Source organism: Pseudophryne corroboree, chromosome 9, assembly GCF_028390025.1.
Source record: "Pseudophryne corroboree isolate aPseCor3 chromosome 9, aPseCor3.hap2, whole genome shotgun sequence".
NCBI classification, from domain to species: domain Eukaryota; kingdom Metazoa; phylum Chordata; class Amphibia; order Anura; family Myobatrachidae; genus Pseudophryne; species Pseudophryne corroboree.
The window spans coordinates 91,449,584-91,471,028 of record NC_086452.1 but is presented as its reverse complement, the minus strand read 5'-3'; the positions used below and the strand labels follow the sequence as shown (position 1 = coordinate 91,471,028).

The window sequence follows — 21,445 nt, the reverse complement described above, 5'->3', positions numbered from 1 at the left end:
ACTGTGCGATGATTCTGTACCTATGTAGGGGGGAGCAGGGCCTGACATGCGGGGCGTCCCCCCCCCGCATGTCAAAGTAAAGGGTCGTAGATGTGCTAAATTTAGCACATCTACGATCAACTTTGAATTACCCCCAATATTGGGAATGCTTTGCGTTCCCGATATTGATACATTGGCCAGCATCGCATCCCCCATAGAAACCAATGGGGAATGTTGCTGCGGGCAGAAATGGAGGGATTGCAGCAGGTATAGCACAAATATTATTTGATAAATGGGCCCCTAACTATTAAAATGTTAATGTTAAAAAAAAAAAAAAAAAATACCGGCCTCCAACCATCCCCTATAGCCGGCCCATCACACACCTGATGTTATGCTTGTATTCAAAAAAAATTTAAAATTGAAAAATATAAAAAAATTTAAACTTTTAAATAAAATACTTATAAAATCTAATAATTAAAATGTAAATGTAAAATTGTAAATACAAAAATGTAAAAATAGTAAAATTTAAAATTGTTTCATTATAAAATACCCTCCCACTAAATTTGAAAATGTAAATTTAAAAAATGTTAATATTCAAATTTAAAAAAAGTTAAATTTAAAAACTTATAAAAAATAAGAAAATAATAAACAATCTTCCAAGTTGTAATCAATCTTCTTATCACAGATGTTCTATATAATTACAAAAAAAAAAATATCAGTACATTGGTAACATCTTCATACAAGATACAATATAACATAATATACATCTTTAACTCCATGCAGAAAAAATATAGACTTTTTTTAAACAATCCTTAGTACAGTGCAACATGACGGCTCCGCAGAACATAAGATGCTTTGTGATGCTTCTTTTTGCAGTAATGCGCTCATTTATAAAGTAAGCACCTGGACCTGCACATCAAGGGGGGCCTATTTCAATGGTGTGGAGCAACATCGTAATGGGAAAAGCTGGATGGAACAGAGTGTTTGCAACTATGGGGGTAATTCTAAGTTGATCGCAGCAGCAAGTTTGTTAGCAATTGGGTAAAACCATGGTGGTCATTCCGAGTTGTTCGCTCTGTAAATTTTTTCGCATCGCATCGATTTTCCGCTTAGTGCGCATGCGCAATGTTCGCACTGCGACTGCGTCAAGTAAATTTACTATGCAGTTAGGTATTTTACTCACGGCTTTTTCTTCGTTCAGGCGATCAGAGTGTGATTGACAGGAAGTGGGTGTTTCTGGGCGGAAACAGGCCGTTTTATGGGTGTGTGTGAAAAAACGCTACCGTTTCTGGGAAAAACGCGGGAGTGGCTGGAGAAACGGAGGAGTGTCTGGACGAACGCTGGGTGTGTTTGTGACGTCACACCAGGAACGACAAGCACTGAACTGATCGCAGATGCCGAGTAAGTCTGGAGCTACTCCGAAACTGCTAAGAGGTGTGTAATCGCAAATTTGAGAATCTTTCGTTCGCAATTTTAAGAAGCTAAGATTCACTCCCAATAGGAGGCGGCTTAGCGTGTGCAATGCTGCTAAAAGCAGCTTGCGAACGAACAACTCGGAATGAGGGCCCATGTGCACTGCGGGGGGGGGGGGGGGGGCAGATATAACATTTGTAGAGAGAGTTAGATTTGGGTGGGTTATTTTGTTTCTGTGCAGGGTAAATACTGGCTGCTTTATTCTTACACTGCAATCTAGATTCCAGTTTGAACACCCCACACCCAAATCTAACTCTCTTCGCACGTTATATCTGCCCCTCCTGCAGTGCACATGGTTTTACCCAACTGCTAACAAAATTGCTGCTGCGATCAACTCGAAATGACCACCTAAATGTTGGGTGGCTGCATTTACTGGACACAATATATCAATGAGACTGAAAGGGCGGAGACTGAGAATCTACAGAGGCATTCTCTGGCTAGCAAGAGGTCACAGAGTCTCTTCCCTACTTAAGGATCTTTCTTTTACAGGTTCTCACAAGATCCTGGAAAGTCAGAGATGTTCTTTCAGTAGGACGGCTTTTGTATCAACCAGGCACTTTTGATATAAAAGTGTCTTACTAGGTGCACAAATACTCATTGTAATAAAAGCATTGATATGTAAAAGGGAAACATACAGTAAGGACGGTCCACATCCCCTACAGTCCCCTCACTCATGATTAATGTCACGTGATGATGCTAGTTTTAAACAGAAAGTGCAATATGGGAAAATAACGGCAATTAATAGTAGGCAGGAAAATAAATTAGTGATACACAAGTGACAAGTTGGGCAAATCAATGTATTGGCCTATTGGAAGTGCTTGCAAGGGAGGGGCTGATCCAGACACAAACACAGAATTCCCCCCTCCTATATGATAGTAGTAATGCAGAGAAGTCAGGTTATATATGTAACTGAGTTCTCTACATTACTACTACCATACATGTATTCCAATGCACTGATCACACTATTGCTGTATATACCATCTATGTATATTACATCATACTTCATGAGCGCTGGAATACATTTACCAGTGTCTCTTCCCGTTGGATCACACACCAGGAGGACCATGAAACAATGGATCATGTAGGGTTACATTGCATCTTCTGAGCATGCAGCAGGTGCACCTTACTCTTCCTCCTCCTCCCTTTGTTCTCCCTCTAGTAACACCCCTGACATGCCCCTTTTCCTCACCCACTGTCCTCCATTCCCCTCTACCATTGTTATATCTCTTACGCTATATCTCTGTTTATGTAATAATCTGCAGACGGTTATTGTTTCTGCATTGCTTTGTGTGAGGAGCTTTTTGTATAACTTTCCATTAGGAAAATGTATTAATGCTTCTTACAATACTGCTATACCCAGCTCTATCTACCTTTCTCCTTCTTTATTCTTCCTCCGTTTAATATTGAAAACTTAAACTAATCATGTTTAAAAAATCAGAAGAAAACTAAATCCATAATGTACATACCTGCAGAAACTCCAACTCCTGCATCCAGCAGTGCTGCTGCCTCAGCTAGACGGTCGTAGGCCCGGTGCCTATGGGGGGGTTCTCCAGGTGGAGGTGGTAAATGAGAACCCTGCAAACCGGTCCTGCTGGGGGGCTGTTACAGGTGGATTATTGGCCTCTTCTGCCTCCATTATTGCTAGCTGGTTATTTATGGAGGCAGAGGGTGGAAAGGTCGGCTACAGAGATAAGAAGTAAAAGTGTATCAGTGATTATTACATCTTTCATATGACTTGTAAGAGAGAAAAAGAGGCAATTACCAAACTTCCTATTGTAGAGGTTATTTACAGTAGTTACATATTAGACCCTGACAACATATCTATATAAAGCTAAAGAAAGAGGCATTACAGGTGCACAAATATAACGCACTGTCGCTCAGCCCATATATAACCACAGTATTGCAGTAGATGTAGGTTGCTCTGGTGCAAGTAAAGGTGTCCGTCTACTCAGTGCTCTCAGGAGAAGGCTACGTAACTACAAGTGCAGAGAGGAGAAGGACTTTCTAGAGCATTGACCACCCCACCCCCACCCCCACCCCGCGACTGTCTCTGCCTGATTGACAGGCAGAGGTGATCGCATTTTCTGCGGCCTTCCTGCAGTACGAGCACTGTACATGTGCTGCATCTTTGTCTCAGAATGTGCGGTCGGATCGCTTACTGTGATCCAACCTGAATTAGGCCCTATATGCTGACCGGCATTCAGAAGCTCATGGAAGTTCTGTTTTATACTTACTGGTGCAGGAATGTATGGTGGCTCCATCTCAAGGGCTTCCAAGGCGACCCAGTTGATGTGCCGGAAGAAGCGATGGAGGCGGATGTTATCATTCACTCCTGGGCGTCTGGCTGGCATGATACTGAAGAGCTGAAAAAGATATTTGTATTTAATGATTTGTACAGTACAGATGCTCAATACAATCATGTTACAAACATTTCTGCTGCCTGGCACAGAGGAATATAAAGTGATTGTTCCATGGCCGCAGTCTGGTATTACTGAGTTCTATCTGCTCGCAGTGCCACAAAAGCTGCAGCATGACTGACATGCTGCTGGCGGACAGTGTTCCAGAAAACGGGGGCATGACGGCCCTGTTTCCTGGGTATTCTGAAGCCAGAGGCTGCGCCCTGCGTCCTCATTTACCTCGTCAATGATGTTCCTGACTTCAGTGCCTGGTCCAAAAGATCTTCCATTGACCATTTTGCTGAGAATGATGCCAAAGCAAAACCAATCATGACCGATAGCTCTCTCTTCGCGAAAACGTACCTACCGGAAAGAAGAGAGACAGACAGTCATTACCAGGCTTTTACTAATAACTTTTTCCATTTTTACTTTTCTAATTACGGGGACAAACACAAGATTTCTATTTTCTGGGTGGAGGATACATACATACATATATATATATATATATATATACAGAAAGTCCACACTCACTGCTCCAATTTGCAACCTGGGCGGTGCTCCATAAGAGATTCACAAGAAATCCAAAAATATATCCGAAAAAAGATACAGGCACTCACCACTTCCTTGATGATGAAAACTTTATTGGTATGTCTCACATAGAGACAGTTAACAGCATGTCAGCAAAAGGTGTCAACGTTTCGGCTCCATCTGAGCCTTTTTCAACACTAACAAGATTACAGCAGGTTCTCACCCAGCAGCCCATGACACACAATGAACCCTGGAGCACTTTTATAGCAGAGGCATATCACAAACCCCGCCCATCAATCATCCAACAGGAAATAACAAAAAACACTGGTATTCAAGTGTTTAACATGTGTAATCAAGGATACATGTGCAGCCAATCGAATGTCCTATAACATCAACTAATTACACAACGTGAACACAATCACAACCATTTAAAACCAAAAGAACAACCGATAGCGGCTGATAGTCGCGTTACCGGAAGTGTTGTGCGTTCCATTGCCAGTGGAACGCACACGTCTATCCGGCTGAAGTGGATTTAGCAGACGTGAGGCAGTTACGACAACGAGAGGCTAAATGGATATATGAGCTGGACACTCTGACACCACGGGGCCTAAATGAGGCAAATCCATTCAATATTTTTCTTGGATAGGGCTATGACTAGACTTTTTTAATATCCGTACTTTTCATAGAATTTGAAACATAGAAACATAGAATTTGACGGCAGATAAGAACCACTTGGCCCATCTAGTCTGCCCCTTTTTTATTTTATCCTTTAGGCAATCTCAACCCTTTTTTAACCTTGATTCTTTGTAAGGATATTCATATGCCTGTCCCAAGCATGTTTAAATTGCCCTACAGTCTTAGCCTCTACCACCTCTGATGGGAGGCTATTCCACTTATCCACTACCCTTTCTGTGAAGTAATTTTTCCTTAAATTTCCCCTGAACCTCCCCCCCTCCAGTCTCAATGTATGCCCTCGAGTTCTAATACTTCTTTTCCTTTGAAGAATGTTTCCCTCCTGAACTTTGTTAAGACCCTTTATATATTTGAAAGTTTCTATCATGTCTCCCCTTTCCCTTCTCTCCTCCAAACTATACATGTTAAGATCTTTTAGCCTTTCCGGGTAAGTTTTGTGATGTAGGCCATGCACCATTTTAGTTGCCCTTCTTTGTACACTCTCTAATGTATTTATATCCTTCTGGAGATAGGGTCTCCAGAACTGGACACAGTATTCCAGATGGGGCCTTACCAATGACCTATACAGTGGCATTATCACTTCTTTTTTCCTGCTACTGATTCCTCTCCCAATGCAACCAAGCATCTGACTTGCCTTTCTCATTGCTTTGTTGCATTGCTTTCCTGCCTTCAAGTCACTTGAAATAGTGACTCCTAAATCTCTTTCCTCCTCAGTAGTTTCCATTATAGTACCCTTGATACTATACTTAGCCTTTGGGTTTTTGAGACCCAAGTGCATGATTTTGCATTTTTTAGCATTAAACTGTAGTTGCCACGTTCTTGACCATTTCTCAAGCCTACCTAGGTCATCAATCATTTGTTTGACCCCTCCCGGTGTGTCTACCCTGTTGCATATCTTTGTATCATCTGCAAAAAGGCATATCTTCCCTTCAATACCATCTGCAATGTCACCAACAAAGATATTAAAGAGAACTGGACCTAGTACAGATCCCTGGGGTACTCCACTGGTAACATTTCCCTCCATAGATTGCACTCCATTAACTACAACTGTCTGTTTCCTATCCTGCAACCAGGTTCTTATCCATTTCACTAATTTATAATCCACCCCCAGGCTTTCAAGTTTATTTAGCAGTCTGTGATGTGGGACAGTGTCAAATGCCTTACTAAAGTCTAGATATGCTACATCTACAGCTCCCCCTTGATCTATTATTTTCATCACAGAGTCAAAAAAGTCAATAAGATTTGTTTGGCATGATCTCCCACCAGTAAATCCATGCTGTTTTGGATCCTGTAAGTTGTTTGATTTAAGATATTCCACTACTCTTTCTTTTAATAGTTTTTCCATTACTTTCCCTACTACTGATGTAAGGCTTACTGGTCTGTAGTTACTTGCTTCTTCCTTGCTTCCACTTTTGTGCAGTGGAACTACATTTGCTCTTTTCCAGTCCTCTGGAATATCACCTGTATTTAGTGACTGGTTAAATAATTCTGTTAAAGGTGTAACCAGGACATCTTTTAGCTCTTTGAGTATCCTTGGGTGTATTCCATCTGGTCCCATTGATTTATCCACTTTTAGTTTTGAAAGTTCTGTTAGGACCTTCTCCTCTGTAAATGTATTTTCATCTACCTTATTTTTATGAATGTCCTTGCAATTTAACTGTGGCCCCATCCCTTCTTCTGTAGTAAATACTGAGCAAAAATAATTATTTAGGTGATCTGCTATTGCCTTGTCTCCCTCCACCAAATGCCCACTCTCTGTCTTAAGTCTTATTATTCCTCCATTTGATTTTCTCCTTTCACTTATATACTTAAAAAAAGTTTTGCCCCCTTTATCTACTGACTGGGCCATTTTCTCCTCAGCTTCTGCCTTTGCACGTCTGATCACTTTCTTAGCATCCTTCCGTCTGTCCAGATACTCCTCTTTGTCGTTATTATTTTGAGTCTGTTTGTATTTCCTAAAAGCCATCTTTTTTGCTTTCACACTAGTTGATACTACTTTTGTGAACCACACTGGCTTCCTTTTCCTGGTGCTTTTCCTAACCATTTTGATACAAAGGTCTGTTACACTTAGTAATGCACTTTTAATTTTTTTCCACCGTGTATGTGTATTCATAATGTATGTTCACAATTATGTGTGTTGTCTTGTTTGTGATTTTCTTGTCTTTTGTGTTGGTGATCACTCTGGTTCACCTAGTGGCAGAGGCAATATCACACACCCAATACGGTCCCCATTAAGTCCTGGGTTCCATTTATATCCATATTATGTGTTTTAAACTTCTATTACACATTTCTCAGCTAAGCTGTATAAGTTATTATGAATTATTCTATATATATGTATAAAGGCGAGAATGTGTGGTTCTGGAGCCGAAACGTCGACACCTTTTGCTGACATGCTGTTAACTGTCTCTATGTGAGACACACCAATAAAGTTTTCATCATCAAGGAAGTGGTGAGTGCCTGTATCTTTTTTCGTATATATATATATATATATATATATATATATACAGGTTGAGCATCCCATATCCAAATATTCCGAAATACGGATTCTTTTTGAGTGAAAGTGAGATAGTGGAATCTTTGTTTTCTGATGGCTCAATGTAAACAGACTTTGTTTTATAATTTATACACAAAGTTATTGTGTATATACACAAAGTTATTAAAAATATTGTATTAAATGACCTTCAGGCTGTGTGTTTAAGATGTATGTAAAACTTAAATGCATTCTGTGCTTAGACTTGGGTCCCATTGCCATGATATCTCATTATGGTATGCACTTATTCCAAAATATGGAAAAATCCGATATTCAAAATACACACACACACACACACACACACACACACACACACACACACACACACACACATATATATTTATTTATACGTATGCAACAATAATCAGAATTGTCACCTTGACAAAGGGGCGGGACGTCCCTGAAACATTGGTATCATGCTGTGAACCTTTTGAATATATCACTTTTGGATTAAGACTCGGAGTGCCGCTATCTTTTGTTCTACATTATATGTATACGTACATATATAATTTGACTGATCGGCCATAACATTAAACCCACATGTCTAATATTGGGCAGGTTCCCCTCATGGCACCACAACAGCTCTGACCCACCACGGAAGGAACTCCACAAGACCTCTGAAGGTGTTCTGTGTACCTGAGAATCAGGCCCAGTGTATATAATTACATGAGTACACAGTAGAATACCCTTTGCACCTCACCTCAGGAGTGATGTCGCCACATCTTCCAGCACAGCCAGTGGCACTCCAGTTTCTAGGTGTGATGTTACTTGCGAGACCGAAGTCGGCGATCTTGAGGTGGCCTGTTGCAGCCACTAAGATGTTATCTGGCTTGAGGTCGCTGTGAAGAAAATAACATCTTTGTAAATACAGTGTGCTTTCATACAAACATGATTTATTGATACATACATCAGCACTTTATATGTGTAAATAATAGTGGTTTTGAATGTATGTTTAGGAACAAGGACTAGAGTGTCAGTACCTACTGTAATCATTTGTAGGTCAGTGTCCATGGGGGTTATTCAGAGATAGATGCAGATCACTGCATACGCAAGATCTGCATCCATCTCCTCACATGCTGCGGGCGGCCCAGCACAGGGCAAGGCAACCTGTGGTTCCGAATCATGATCCAATCTAATTGTGGACGCATTGATTTAAGGTTGACTCCTGCCAGCTCAATCTGGCTATGTGTGACATCATGCAGCCTCCCTGAAAACACTCCCGGCATGCCACGTTTGGCCCACCACACCCACAAAATGCTATGTCGCCACCCACCCAACACATGCCACTGTTAATCATCCTTTGGGGATGCGCCTGCAATGTGAATGACCACGCAGGTGCAATACAGACGCTGCAGGTGTACAGTGCAAACTGCGATGCGGCTACTTTCACGGCCAAGTCTGGAGGAGATCCCATGTGATTCCACTATGTCATGTACAGTTGTGTGTGCTCAGCAGAATTCTGTTATGTAGTAGTATAGGCTCAATCAGCCCATTAACCCTTCTGGTGCTAATATGTGTGGTTACTGCATAATAATTAGTGATATTGGTCACAGGGAGCGACACCTGGGGGCTGATGCTGATCCTTCCCAGCTGGTGAAGGGGAGAACCTTATAAATGGGGTAAGTTTATTCTTGTATGTAACCCTAAAGAGATTGTAAAAGTCCATTGACACGTGGGTCAGACAGTATATTGTGCTTACTGAGCTTTTTATTCCCCAAGTGCCGCTGCTGCAATTTATCATTGGGACTCGGTAACTTTCAGAGGGCAGTGGGGTGAATTATTTACTTGTGCAGTGAGTGCCAGATACCTGCAGGATTATATATATAGTGGTTGGAGAAGGAAATAAGAAGTTGGGGTATGGGAATAAAATAGCCGGGGTCTGGGGTACACCTAGAGCCACAGAAGCCTTAGAGGTGTTGCTAGTATAAAAACAATCCTTGATCCTTTTTAAAACTATATAGCAGTGTTGGACTGGGGCATGAAGGGCCATTGGGGGAATGCAATGGTAGGGGCCCATGATTAGGTGCAGGACCAGTCCCAAGAGAGGGTGTGGTCAGCCACCATATTGGTTTGCCAATTAGAGGCTGGGCCCCTTGATAAATATATATAGTAAATACTGCTAGTGCATACAGAATAATGAACCAGATTAATAACAAGAATGTACTGTAGAAGAAGATACATCATAGTCCTGTGCAGTATAACATAACATAGAGTATGTACAATGTATAATTCCAGTGCTCAGTCTGGGATCTGATCCCTAGAGGAAGAAGTGGTGCCTCAGGCAGTGGGGCCCCCCGGGGGGTTTCCCCTGTTCCCCTGTGGGACAGTCCAACCCTGCTATATATTATTAGGTAACCCATATTATGTGATATAAAGTTATCAAACCTGTGTTCCCCACCATCCCGGTGTCCATCCACCTCTTCTCCATATGTTTTATTGCACATTCCCTTAATGTCTCCCATGTGACCCCTGCTCCTCTTACTTCCTCCTTCCCTTACTTACCACCTGCACCTCTCATACCCTCTATCCCTCTTTAACCCTGCACCTCTCACTCCCTCCTTCCACCTCCTTCCACTGCACTTCTCACTCCCTCCTTCCCTCTATCATCCCTACACCTCTCCTTCCCTCTCTCACCCTGCATGTGAGACCCAGATTGGATGGCAGGGAAGGCACATTCTGGGTGTACATGATCTGGGGTCTCAGTGCAGCCCCCCATGACCTGCTAGGTGTATATAGTTACAGAGCTGGGTGGCAGGTGTGTGGTGATGTAATAAAAAAGTATGTAAAAGTTTCTAAAATTAATGTTTCCCTCCTCTTCCTCAGGGGTCCTCTCTGACAGTGTTAGACAAGTGCAGGAAGAGTATGACGCCACTATATTACAGGAGAAAGGGATTTCCCTGAGCAGAGAGCAGATGTGAGGGTGCACAACCAATAGGGCCCCACGTGATGCCACTGAAAAGCTTCTGGAATGAATGTTAGTACAATATTTTCAAAACTCTGAAATGACATGAAAAGAATAGAACACTTGTGCAGAGAGATCCCCTGTGTCCCCCGAGAGCTGGTCATATAGATTGTACTTTGGGAGAGAGGCAGGTGTAACATGTAAGAAGAAGATATGTGACAATGACTGTATAACATGTACAGTATTAGAATCCATAGTATAATATCACATTATTATACTATTGTTATAGTGTAACTCTATACTTACCCATGGGCGATGCCCTTGTAATGCAGGAATTGGAGCCCACATACAATCTCCGCACTGTAGAATCTGTTAGATAGAAAATAAGTTAATGTTACAATGTTAGGATGTGTACATAATGGCTGAGGGATTTCCAGACAATACTCCCCACATTTTCTGACAATGGGCCTAATTCAGACCTGATCGCTCGCTAGGCTTTTTTTGCAGTCCTGCGTTCACATAGTCTCCTCCATTAGGGAGTGTATTTTAGCTGTGCAAGTGTGCGAACGCATGTGTAGCAGAGCTGTGCAAACAGATTGTGTGCAGTCTCTGCACAGCTCAGGACTTACTCAGCCGCTGCAAACACCTCAGCCTGTCCAGGACCAGAATTGACATCAGGAACCCTCCGTGCGAACGCTTAGGCACGCCTGTGTTTTTCCAACCACTCCCTGAAAACGGTCAGTTACCACCCACAAACGCCCTCTTCCTGTCAAATGGATTTTTTGCACAAACCCATCGCAGAGCAATGAACTGCTTTGTACCTGTGCGATGCGCCTGCACATTGTGGTGCATACGCATGCACAGTTCTAACCTGATTACAGAGGGGCAAAAACCACTAGCGAGCGACCAGGTCTGAATTAGGCCCAATGTCCCCATTTATTTTGTTTTGAATTTACATAACCATCAGTGCTTCTCTATCCAATTACATATTCTCTGTACAATACACATAACATCACATATCTTGTCTTTCTTTAGTCTCACACCCTCCTGACACTTGGCCAACATTGCGGGGTGATCATATCATACAACCCACTAAGAACCTAGCAATCTGGTGGACCATTATGCAATAGGTAGCATCTATCCTTGTGTATCAATGCCTATTTCCCTATAGATTGTAAGATTGCGAGCAGGGCCTTCCTACCTCTATGTCTGTCTGTTTTTACCCAGTTTTGTTCTATTACTGTTATTCTAATTGTAAAGCGCAATGGAATATGCTGCGCTATATAACAAACTGTTAATAATAATAATAATAATAAATTTACCAACTGCCTAATAAGATATTTCTAGTGTTGTACATTGGTGATAGTCGCTATATATTGTATATGGCTTATTAGAGTTTATCTAAAAGGAGTATTGGAATGCCTTCAAGATGACACTCACAAAGTATCCTTATATAATAACAGCTGCTTTGTTTGTCAGGATGGAAGACAACTTACAGAAACAATTATGATAAATCAGAAGGATAAAGTGCTGTTTCTAATAGAGATGAGCGGATTCACACAATACTAACAAGATATTTTATGTTCTCACCTTGCATTAGAGATGGTAAGAGGCCCATTCCTCATCAGAAGATGTTCCAAGTCACCACCACTCGCATATTCCATACCAAGGAGCACGTGCTCCTGTTTATGGGAGAAGCAATAGTGTTACTATACATGTCAGGAGGGAAAGAGTTGGGCCGTGGGGAATATCATCTGACCAAAATAAGTAAAGATAAATGATATACATTATTCATTTGTAAAAGTGTCCTTCACTTCTTTTCTCCTCATGGGAATATAATGGACAGACATGGGGAGGACAAGGAGAACAGAGAGAGGGCATGGGAGAAAAGAGGCAGAATCTTACTATACCACAGTCTATGGAACATGTTCTATAATCGTTTTACAGTGAGTTAGTAACACATAACACCAATAAAATGATTATTTTTACACCAAAATAACAGGTAGTAAATTGTCCTACATGCCAACATTATTAGTAATTGCTGCATCTAAAATAATAAAACTATGAATAATTGCAGAAGAGCTACAGGTGTATTAGTTGTAGCAGCTGTTATTAATAGCATTGATCCTCAGACCATGGAGCACATGACACAAGGCCATTCTCACCTCCCTGCAGGAAGCATGTGTACCTGATACAGAAATACCACTGTCTCTCTGTACCTGTCCTGTCTCACATGGTCCAGGGTCTCAGTGTGGCTGTTACCATTCATCCCCACAGCCACAATGAGGCTTCATGTAAGTAATGTCAGCCAAGCAGCCAGTATCCGCTACACCAGGCCTAGCCAACCTGTGGCTCTCTAGCTGCTGTGAAACCACAAATCCCAGCATGCCTGATGACAGTTTTGTTATTAGAGGATATTAAAACTGTGGCAGGGCATGCTGGGATTTGTAGTTACACAACAGCTGGAGAGCCACAGGTTGGCCAGGCCTGATTTACACTGTGATCTGCCACCAGACCATCGGTGACTACAGGGGAGCATGGTCTCACAAGAGTTTTATTGCCTGGGGGGGCAGGTTAGTAATACATAGGGGAACATGTAACTGTAGAGGTGGAAGGGATGGAGAAGAAATACTGTACATTATATCACTACAGGGGAGAGGGGAAATCTGTCACTACAGAGGTTAGTGGGGAAAGTTTTACAGCCGTGATTGTGTTATAATAATATATCCATTATGATAAAATAAACTGTGGATTGCTGGCTCTTATCAGTATTTCCATGTGAGAATTCTCATTATCTGCTCTGCCCTCCTATGTACTAGCAGTGGTGCCAAGAGAGGGGGGAGAGGGTACAAATTACCCAGGCCCAGATCTGATGGAGGGTTCTAGAGGGGGCCCCAGACTTTCTCCCCCTTAAGCTGCAGCTCTTCTCCTCAGTCCAGCACACGCTGCTGTCTGCTGGGCTGTAGTGTGGCCATGGTTGCACTTAAAATAAAATAAAAAATCAGATTTTTTTCAAAGGTACAGGACCACGCCTCTTGTGATTAGGCCACGCCCCCTGAAAAGTACCTGGACCCAGCCAGGCTCTCTACTGCCCTGTGTACTAGTCCAGTAGATGCCACCAATAAGATAGCCCCACTTATTCAATCACCACTGACTTAGGTCTGTGGCATATTTACACCAAGTATCCAGCCCAGTTCCAGCAGTGGAGCAGTAGACGTGGCAGGAGACATATGGACAGGAATGTAAAACAGAAGGCAGCACTGGGAGAGAAGCTACGGACATATACTCAGATACAACATTCAGTTCCGTCTTCAATAATTACTTATCATCAAGTGCTTGATATTCCCTTTATCACCAAGTGTTCAATAATCCCTTTATCACTAAGGGGCCCATTTACCATTGATCGCATATACCAGAGGTTCTTAAACTCGGTCCTCAGGACCCCACACAGTGCATGTTTTGCAGGTAACCCAGCAGGAGCACAGGTGTATTAATTACTCACGGACACATTTTAAAAGGAACACAGGTGGAGCTAATTATTTAACTTGCGATTCTGTGAGGAGACCTGCAAAACATGCACTGTGTGGGATCCTGAGGACCGAGTTTGAGAACCTGTGGCATATACAATGCAATCCGGGGCATTAATATTGCCCCAGATTGCATTGCATAAGGCGATCATATTGTGTGGCTGTATCACACAGCACAGACAGGGACAGGAGCTGCCAGGACCACTGCACATGAGCAGTCATCATGACCATCGTGCACAGCAGCCATTTCTGCCAGAGGTTCCTCTGGAACTTCTAAAGTGTAGCTCATCGGTCACCATAATCAGAAGATTGCGGTAGCACGAAAGCCAATATCCCGATATTGATACATCGTGCAGTATTGCATCCCCCAAAGAAACCTATGATGGATGTGGCTGCTGGTGGAAATAGAGTGATCGCAGCAGGTATGAGATACCTCCTTCTTACATTGGGGGATACATAATATTTGCAGCTAGTATTGTGTGATAAATGGACCCCTAAGTGCTATGGATACAGTATACATGCAGTTCTGGAGAAGTATTAACATTTATATAATGCCAGTATATTGTGCTTTCCATTTAGATGAGAGTTACTTTATAGGAAATAAAAGTCACAGCAGAAGATAACAAACATATAGGATGTATGTCTGGATATTTAGCAATAAAGAGGCATTTACAGCCGTACCTTGGTCTGGTGGGCGAAGTGGCCGTGAATGAGGAAGGCGCTTTCTGATGCAAGTTCTAGCACTTTCCTTTCCACAAAGGCAACTTTTTCGCCCACATGAAGCAGATTTCGTTTGCTCATGATCTTCACAGCTAACAACTCGTTGGTATGTGAGTCGGCTGCCAGCAGGACCTAGAAGAAATATTACAGTGTCAGCCTCATAACAACACAGAGATATAAAGGCAAATGCATTGCTGTCCAACAAGGATTATTTCTTTATTAACATTTTTATGACCACAAAAGAAAAAGAAACAGAAATGCAGATCCATATCCATGGTCCCAAGCATTGCTAATCAGAATAATTACAACGACCTCTGCAATCTAACAGAACAAAATCAAGGTGCCTGGCATACTTTTTGGCCAAAAAATACCGGCCCACAAACCAGCGTCCAGGTGACCTTGTCTCTGGTGGGTTCCTAACACTAAGATTCAAGTCTGGAGCGTGGCTATAGTGTTAGGAAGTGGTAATAAGAAAAACATGAGCTATTTGATAAGCAGTATTACTGTACATAAGTTAAAGTGTTAAGACCAGTACTCACTGGCAGATGTGGGGAGAGATGTGGGCTGAGCGTACCGCTCAGCACACATCTCTTCCCCCTTCCCCCGCTCAGCACAGTGCGATGTGTGCTGAGCGTCCGGGGAGAGCGGGGTGGGGGGCGCTCATTTCACCCAGCGGGTGAAGTGAGAGACCCTCTAGAATGGCCTGAATGCAGGCCAATCTAGCACCAGCGGAAGGGGAACACATGGAGAGATCACTGCTTAAAATCTAAGCAATCTATTCAGATTGCTTAGATTTTAAGCTGCGATCGCTCCGTAAGTACCCCCCTTTACATTGGTAAAAAAAATATTAAAGTGCTAAATTGAGTGTTACAATGCGATTCCCCAAGCAGCCAGGTCACACCAATTCAGGGGGCACCGTTCCCCTAACCCACATCCAAAACTGACAAACTGTATAAATGTAATCAGGCCTTACTATAATTGTGCCTTTCCCAATCTGTAGTCTGTGTGTGCTAAAGATACATGCTAATAGAAACACCTTTGGGTAGGTGGAGAGGTGCTAATTCTAGCTAAAGGAGTATCCACCTTCAAATATACATAAAATGGAGTCTAATGGGGAGGGGGGGCTGCACTACCTAACTACAAATGTCTGTTCTTTCTTTTTACCATTAAATAAAGTTGCACCACAGCCTTGTTCATCTCTAATAACATCCATATTGAGACATATAGTAAATCCCCTGTGACAACTGAAACCTCATTGCTTACCTTCCCAAAGGCACCTTGGCCTAACTGATGGTAAAACTCCAGTCTCTGAATGGTGCTAGAGACTGCATCTCTGAGGCAGGGGGTTGAAGCACTGCTGGTTTCTAATGGAGTGAAAAGTGATATGAGAACATTACAACAACCCCCATATATTATACTGTAGAACATTAATTAAGCTCACATCTTTATTATAGAAGAAAACCATGGTTATTTATTTTCCATTCAATTATCCTAATTCCTGCTGAGTGCAAAGTGCAGTCATACATAGTAATTATTTAATACTAATCACATACGTCCTGACTGTCCTGGTTACAGCAGGACAGTCCCGCTATTCAGACACTGTCCTGCTGTCCCACCCACCGGCAGCAGTGTCCTGTGAGCCAGAGGGGTTGGCAGTTGGGGAAGGCTTTGATCACCCATTTCTCTGCTCTACAAAGCAGCAAGTGATCTTTGAATAGGTGCCGTGCATACGTACACAGCATGCAGTCAGCACTGGGAGGGGAGCGGGGCCTGCCCAGCCGCTCGGAGAGCACTGGGTATGCCCCTAAAATGATGGAAAATGGGTTCATTCATGATGCGCGGCCATGCCCACTCGGCCGAGGCCACATTCACACCCCTTTTTTGGGTTGCTCGTGGCACAGCCGCACACAAGTGTGTACACAAGTGTGATTTTGGAATCCATTGGGGCATATGTGATTTGGGGGCATACTGGGGCACATTGCAGTATGTAATTTGGGGGCAAACTGAGGCACATTATATGATATGGGGCACATTGGGGCATATTATGTGATTTCAGGGCACACTGGGGCACATAATGTGATATGGGGCATATTGTGGTATAAATGGGCACACAATGAGGTATTATATGTGATTTGGTGACATTGGTGTATTTGATGTGATTTGGGGCACAGTGTGGAGTATAATGCAAATTAATGGCACATTGTGCAATATGTTAATTGGGGTCAGCGTGCATAGTATATGCATTGAGAGCACTCTTTTGCATAGTGGTGGTGGTGGTTGGGAGGGCCCAATGCATATTTTTACACCTGGGCCCACCATTCGCTAGTTCCGCCTCTGGGGAGAAGTCGTTATCAAACTCCACAAAATGTATCTTGGCCTCTTGGGTAATGCCATCTTCATATAGGGAGCGTGTAACAAATAATTACTGGCTTAGTGCGTTACATGCTCAGAGGATTTATTATATGGTTGAGTGGAGACTTCATCTGGGGGACACTTTGGTCCCTCCCTTATTGGATGAGTATATGAGAAGGATGCTAGAAGCTGTTTATTAACGCCTTTTCAGTTTAGGGGCTGGAGGGGAGGAGCTTATTTACAGCTAGAAAAAGTTATCTCATTAATTGCTGACACTTCTATCCCTCATGATAAGAAGTGACCCCCTGATGAAGGAAAGAGATAATCATGCTTCCATCCTCCTGACCGCAGGCCAATATTGCTGTGTGACCCCATCATACAGCCCACCAAGAACCTTTGCAATCTCATGGACCATTACACAATATATAACACCTATCCTTGTGTATCAATGCCCATTTCCCTATAGATTATACGCTTGTGAGCAGGGCCTTCCACCCCTGTGTCTGTCTGTTATTACCCAGTTTTGTTTTATTACTGTTTGTTTCCAATTGTAAAGCGCAATAGAATTTGCTGCGCTATATAAGAAACTGATCATCAATAAATATGTCTAATTAAAGGTTAAAAACATTAACGATTAAAGTGGCGATTCTGTATCCTGTATTGTATAATGCAATATTATGCTGACAAATATGAATGTAAGTTAGTGTGTGGGTTTCTCTCACAGACACAGTATCATCGCTGCGCCTCACACAGATACAGTAACTATAATGACTACTATATAACTGACACTAAACTTAATATTAAATGTGATTCACAGAAATCATCTATAAAAGTTTTGATTAATTGATAGAATAATTGGTCTATTAAATCAATACAAATAAACATAAGTTGAAAATAGCAGAAATACCTCCTTTACTTTCAATAAGAAATGAAACACATCTAGCTGTAAATGTAATACCCTGCAAGTTGCCGGCAGCTGCAAGATTTCAGCCATTTAGCTTCTAGATATAAGACTTATACTGGCAAACTTGGTTTTGCTTTTTGTATTATTGCTGCTTTACATCGAAAGGTTATGTCGCCAAAATCTCCCGGCTGCCTGCAACCCACAGACTTTACATTTAGCCCATAATCTTTACTACTAATTCACAATAATCAGTATAGCGAATTACTACCCACACTGCAAGTGACTGACGCTTCCTTGTCACTGGCAGCTCCACATTACCCTCTACACATACACTTACATCACCCGCATCCTTACCCTGAGTATCATTACTCCAAACCAGAGCTCTTATTTGTCTCTGATTCCAAAGAGCAGAACTATGGCAGAAACTGATTGCACAGTAATACATGTGGTGTAAATGGGGCTTTACTGACACTTGTGGAGAAGATACAATACATAAAAGTTGGGTTGTTCCATGAGGCACAGTATTTTACCCTGGATATAATTCACACCTTATTATTAATAAATACAAATAATATAATTTATAAGCATTATTTACAAATAAGACAAATACCAGGAAATTAGATGATGATGCAAGTAGGTTAGCATGTTGTACATAAATTCATAGAAATGTATTTTCACATATTAGTAGTAGAAATAGAGGCCTCAGCACTTGTCTACTATAGTACATCCTACCAAAATACATTTAGTGTCTGTATAAAAACAGTTTGTATGTATGGGTTTCACTTACTCCCTCCTTCTGCATCTCCCTGAGGGCCTCTACTTTGCGTCCTCTCATCACTGGTCTCATCTGAGCTTGATGACAACTTTCTAGCAACCTTTCTCTTGATGGAGACCTTCTCATCATCAGAGGAGTCAGATAGTATTCTCCTCTTCCAGCCACATCTGGGCTTGATGTTTAAATCTGCCGCCTCAAAGGTGTTGGAATAAATTGTCTTCTTCATCGCTCTCTTTTTAATTGTTGGTTTCGGCATCTCTGACTTTGGTCTCTCTGTCTTCTTCATCTCTGGTTTTGGCATCTCTGGCTTTGGCATCTCTGGCTTCGGCATCTCTGGCTTCGGCATCTCTGACTTCTTCAACATGGCCGCCGGCTTTATCTCTGGTCCAACTGTCACCAGTGCCTTGACAGTAAACGGCTGGGTTGCCATGACGACAGCTGCCCATATACCTGTACTACATACATGCTGTATGCTGGGGGTGTCTGTGTGCATGTAACATCAATGGGGGGGCATGTGTGAAATTAGCACTAGATTAAATAGGGGTTTCCTAAATTATGGGGTGGAAGTAATTTTATCAATGCATACTGATTAGAATAAAATGTATCTATAATAAGGTACATATTGAATTGGGTTTGTCACTTCATAAAAAAATGTTATTAAAAACATCAATGGATTATTTATTTATACATTACTACGTTATTTATGTATCACACACATATTGGACAGTGCTCCACCGGTAACATTTCAGTTACTGACATCAGTCCCTGTCCCAGTGGAGCTTACAATCTGTATTCCCTATCATACTGGTACCAGGACACCACACAGGTCACATGTCCCAGTCCCCCGGCAGGTGCCCTGTGTATCACCAACTGTCACATGTGACATATCTACAGGTGACCTGGAAACAGGAACTGTGTGGGGTCCTGAGGGCCGAGTGTGAGAACCTGCGCCCTATCATATGGACAGTTATATCAATACCAAATAGTTATTGAAAGGATAAAACACAGGACAAACGGATGTAAAATAAATCACATTATTTGCACTGAGAGGTGAACACAGATGTGTCTTACAGGATACACTGAAAATGGTGCTCAGCCATGGACCTGTCCCCGCCGGCCGCGCAGAGTTGTCAAAAATAAAATAATAAACTAATAAAACTAAGCAGCAGGAGCAGCTAAAGCAGTGTCCAGCTCCTTAGGGCAGGTCAGAGGGCGGGGTATAGGGGAGGAGGAGCCTGTGCTTCTGACCTTTAACTATTAGTGTCCCAGCCTCCTCCAGCATCATCTACAGATGCATCCTTAAACATCGTTGCGGTGTTGCAAGCAAATTGTGGTATATCGGGTAACGTTCTGCACTGCAGACTCAATATGTCTGTGAATGACGTAGTTCAGACATATCTTTGGCCTACACCTGCCTACCCGATAGCGATATATTGGCTGTTCGCTCAGACGTATAAGTACCCAGCATAAGATGTATTTGTTATTTCAGTACAGGTGAGTCATGTGTACTCCAGGCCCATGTAAATTGGTCTGTTTGTCCATAAGAGATACAGCCAGTCACATGATCTGCATACAGTAAGAAAGGAAGCGTAATGAAATTGCTCATAGTTCAGGTATTTACTATTAGATGTTTTACACTCTGACCACAAGGAGCAATGTGACAGAGTATTAGCCACATGATATTTCTGAGCAGTCTAAAATATTTTTGTAACTTAGAGGGGTTATCTTTTTAGAAGGGTTATCCAATAGCGTTGTCTCAATCCCCCCTAATTAGTATATTGGTGATGCCAATCCCACTAGCCACCCCCGCCCCCACCCCCAGACACCTGTCATTCTTGATTGCAGCTAATGTCACAAGTAGTGAAGCTGGGAACATACTACAAGATATACTGACCAATCTGTTGTGTATTCACATTACACCACAGTAGTGTCCGTTATTATAATTACACCAATCAGTAGTACCCCTTATATACAGTAGAGCCCCGTATACACATTACACAACACAGTAGAGCCGCTTACACATGTTATGCTGCAGTAGAGCCGCTTATACATGTTACTCTGCAGCTGTTAATGCAGAGAGAGGTGCTGCTGCAGCAGCTGGGACAGAGAGATGTGCTGCTGCAGCATCTGGGACAGAGAGGTGCTGCAGCAGCTGGGGCAGAAAGAGGTGCTGCAGCCAAGGGAACAAAGAGTGATGTAGCAGGACAGAAGTAACCCAGCTGCACAGCTACAAGCAGACAGTGAGACATATAAAGAGGGTGGGCAGAGTTCCAGCATGTGCCGGCTGTCAGTGTTTCCTGCTGTCGCCTCTGGCCTGTCCTGTTCCCTACCTAGTCTCAGAGACCAAGTCAGTGTGTGCCTCTCTGCTTTTCCTTCTCCTGCTATGCGGCTGCCTCTACAGCGGCCTGCAGTATATTGGGCAGAGTGAGGGGGGGGCAGGTGGTGGCGCGCCCTCTAACTTTTCCGGCGCCCAGAGCTTGAGCTCCACTGGAGCCACCCTCACTACACCCCTGGCTGTAATGATATAGTGTGCCGTCGTATTCCGGATCTGGCAGTGCGCACTCGGGCACCATAAATCATTACATCATATTGGCCCATAGCAAGATCGCTGAATCGTTCAGGTGTGTACTCGGGGTAAGAGGAAAGCTGCATCCAAGTCTTGGGTT

The 21,445-nt window shown here is 42.6% G+C and overlaps 1 protein-coding gene across 1 annotated transcript; it reads right to left on the bottom strand.

Moving 5' to 3' along the window:
- Positions 1–518: 518 nt before the first annotated feature.
- On the bottom strand, positions 519–19,318 carry LOC134957596 (protein kinase C delta type-like). Its single transcript, XM_063939609.1, has 10 exons — positions 18,792–19,318; positions 16,012–16,112; positions 14,710–14,880; positions 12,092–12,183; positions 10,808–10,870; positions 8,300–8,438; positions 4,089–4,211; positions 3,687–3,815; positions 2,919–3,133; positions 519–669 (listed from the first exon to the last, which is right to left on the bottom strand). The coding sequence occupies exons 1-9, from the start codon at positions 19,270–19,272 to the stop codon at positions 2,987–2,989; spliced, it is 1,446 nt and encodes a 481-aa protein (XP_063795679.1). The 5' UTR covers positions 19,273–19,318; the 3' UTR covers positions 519–669; positions 2,919–2,986.
- Between the last annotated feature and the right edge of the window lie 2,127 nt (positions 19,319–21,445).

What these genes read in the sequence shown, in the direction of transcription:
- LOC134957596 (XM_063939609.1), bottom strand. Translation starts at nt 19,272, where the DNA reads ATGCACACAGACACCCCCAGCATACAGCATGTATGTAGTACAGGTATA. An exon ending in TACAAGGGCATCGCCCATGG is followed by an intron (nt 8,439 to 10,807) that starts GTAAGTATAGAG and finishes TTTTCTTCACAG; the next exon opens with CGACCTCAAGCCAGATAACA. An exon ending in GTGGCGACATCACTCCTGAG is followed by an intron (nt 4,212 to 8,299) that starts GTGAGGTGCAAA and finishes TCTTTCCGGTAG; the next exon opens with GTACGTTTTCGCGAAGAGAG.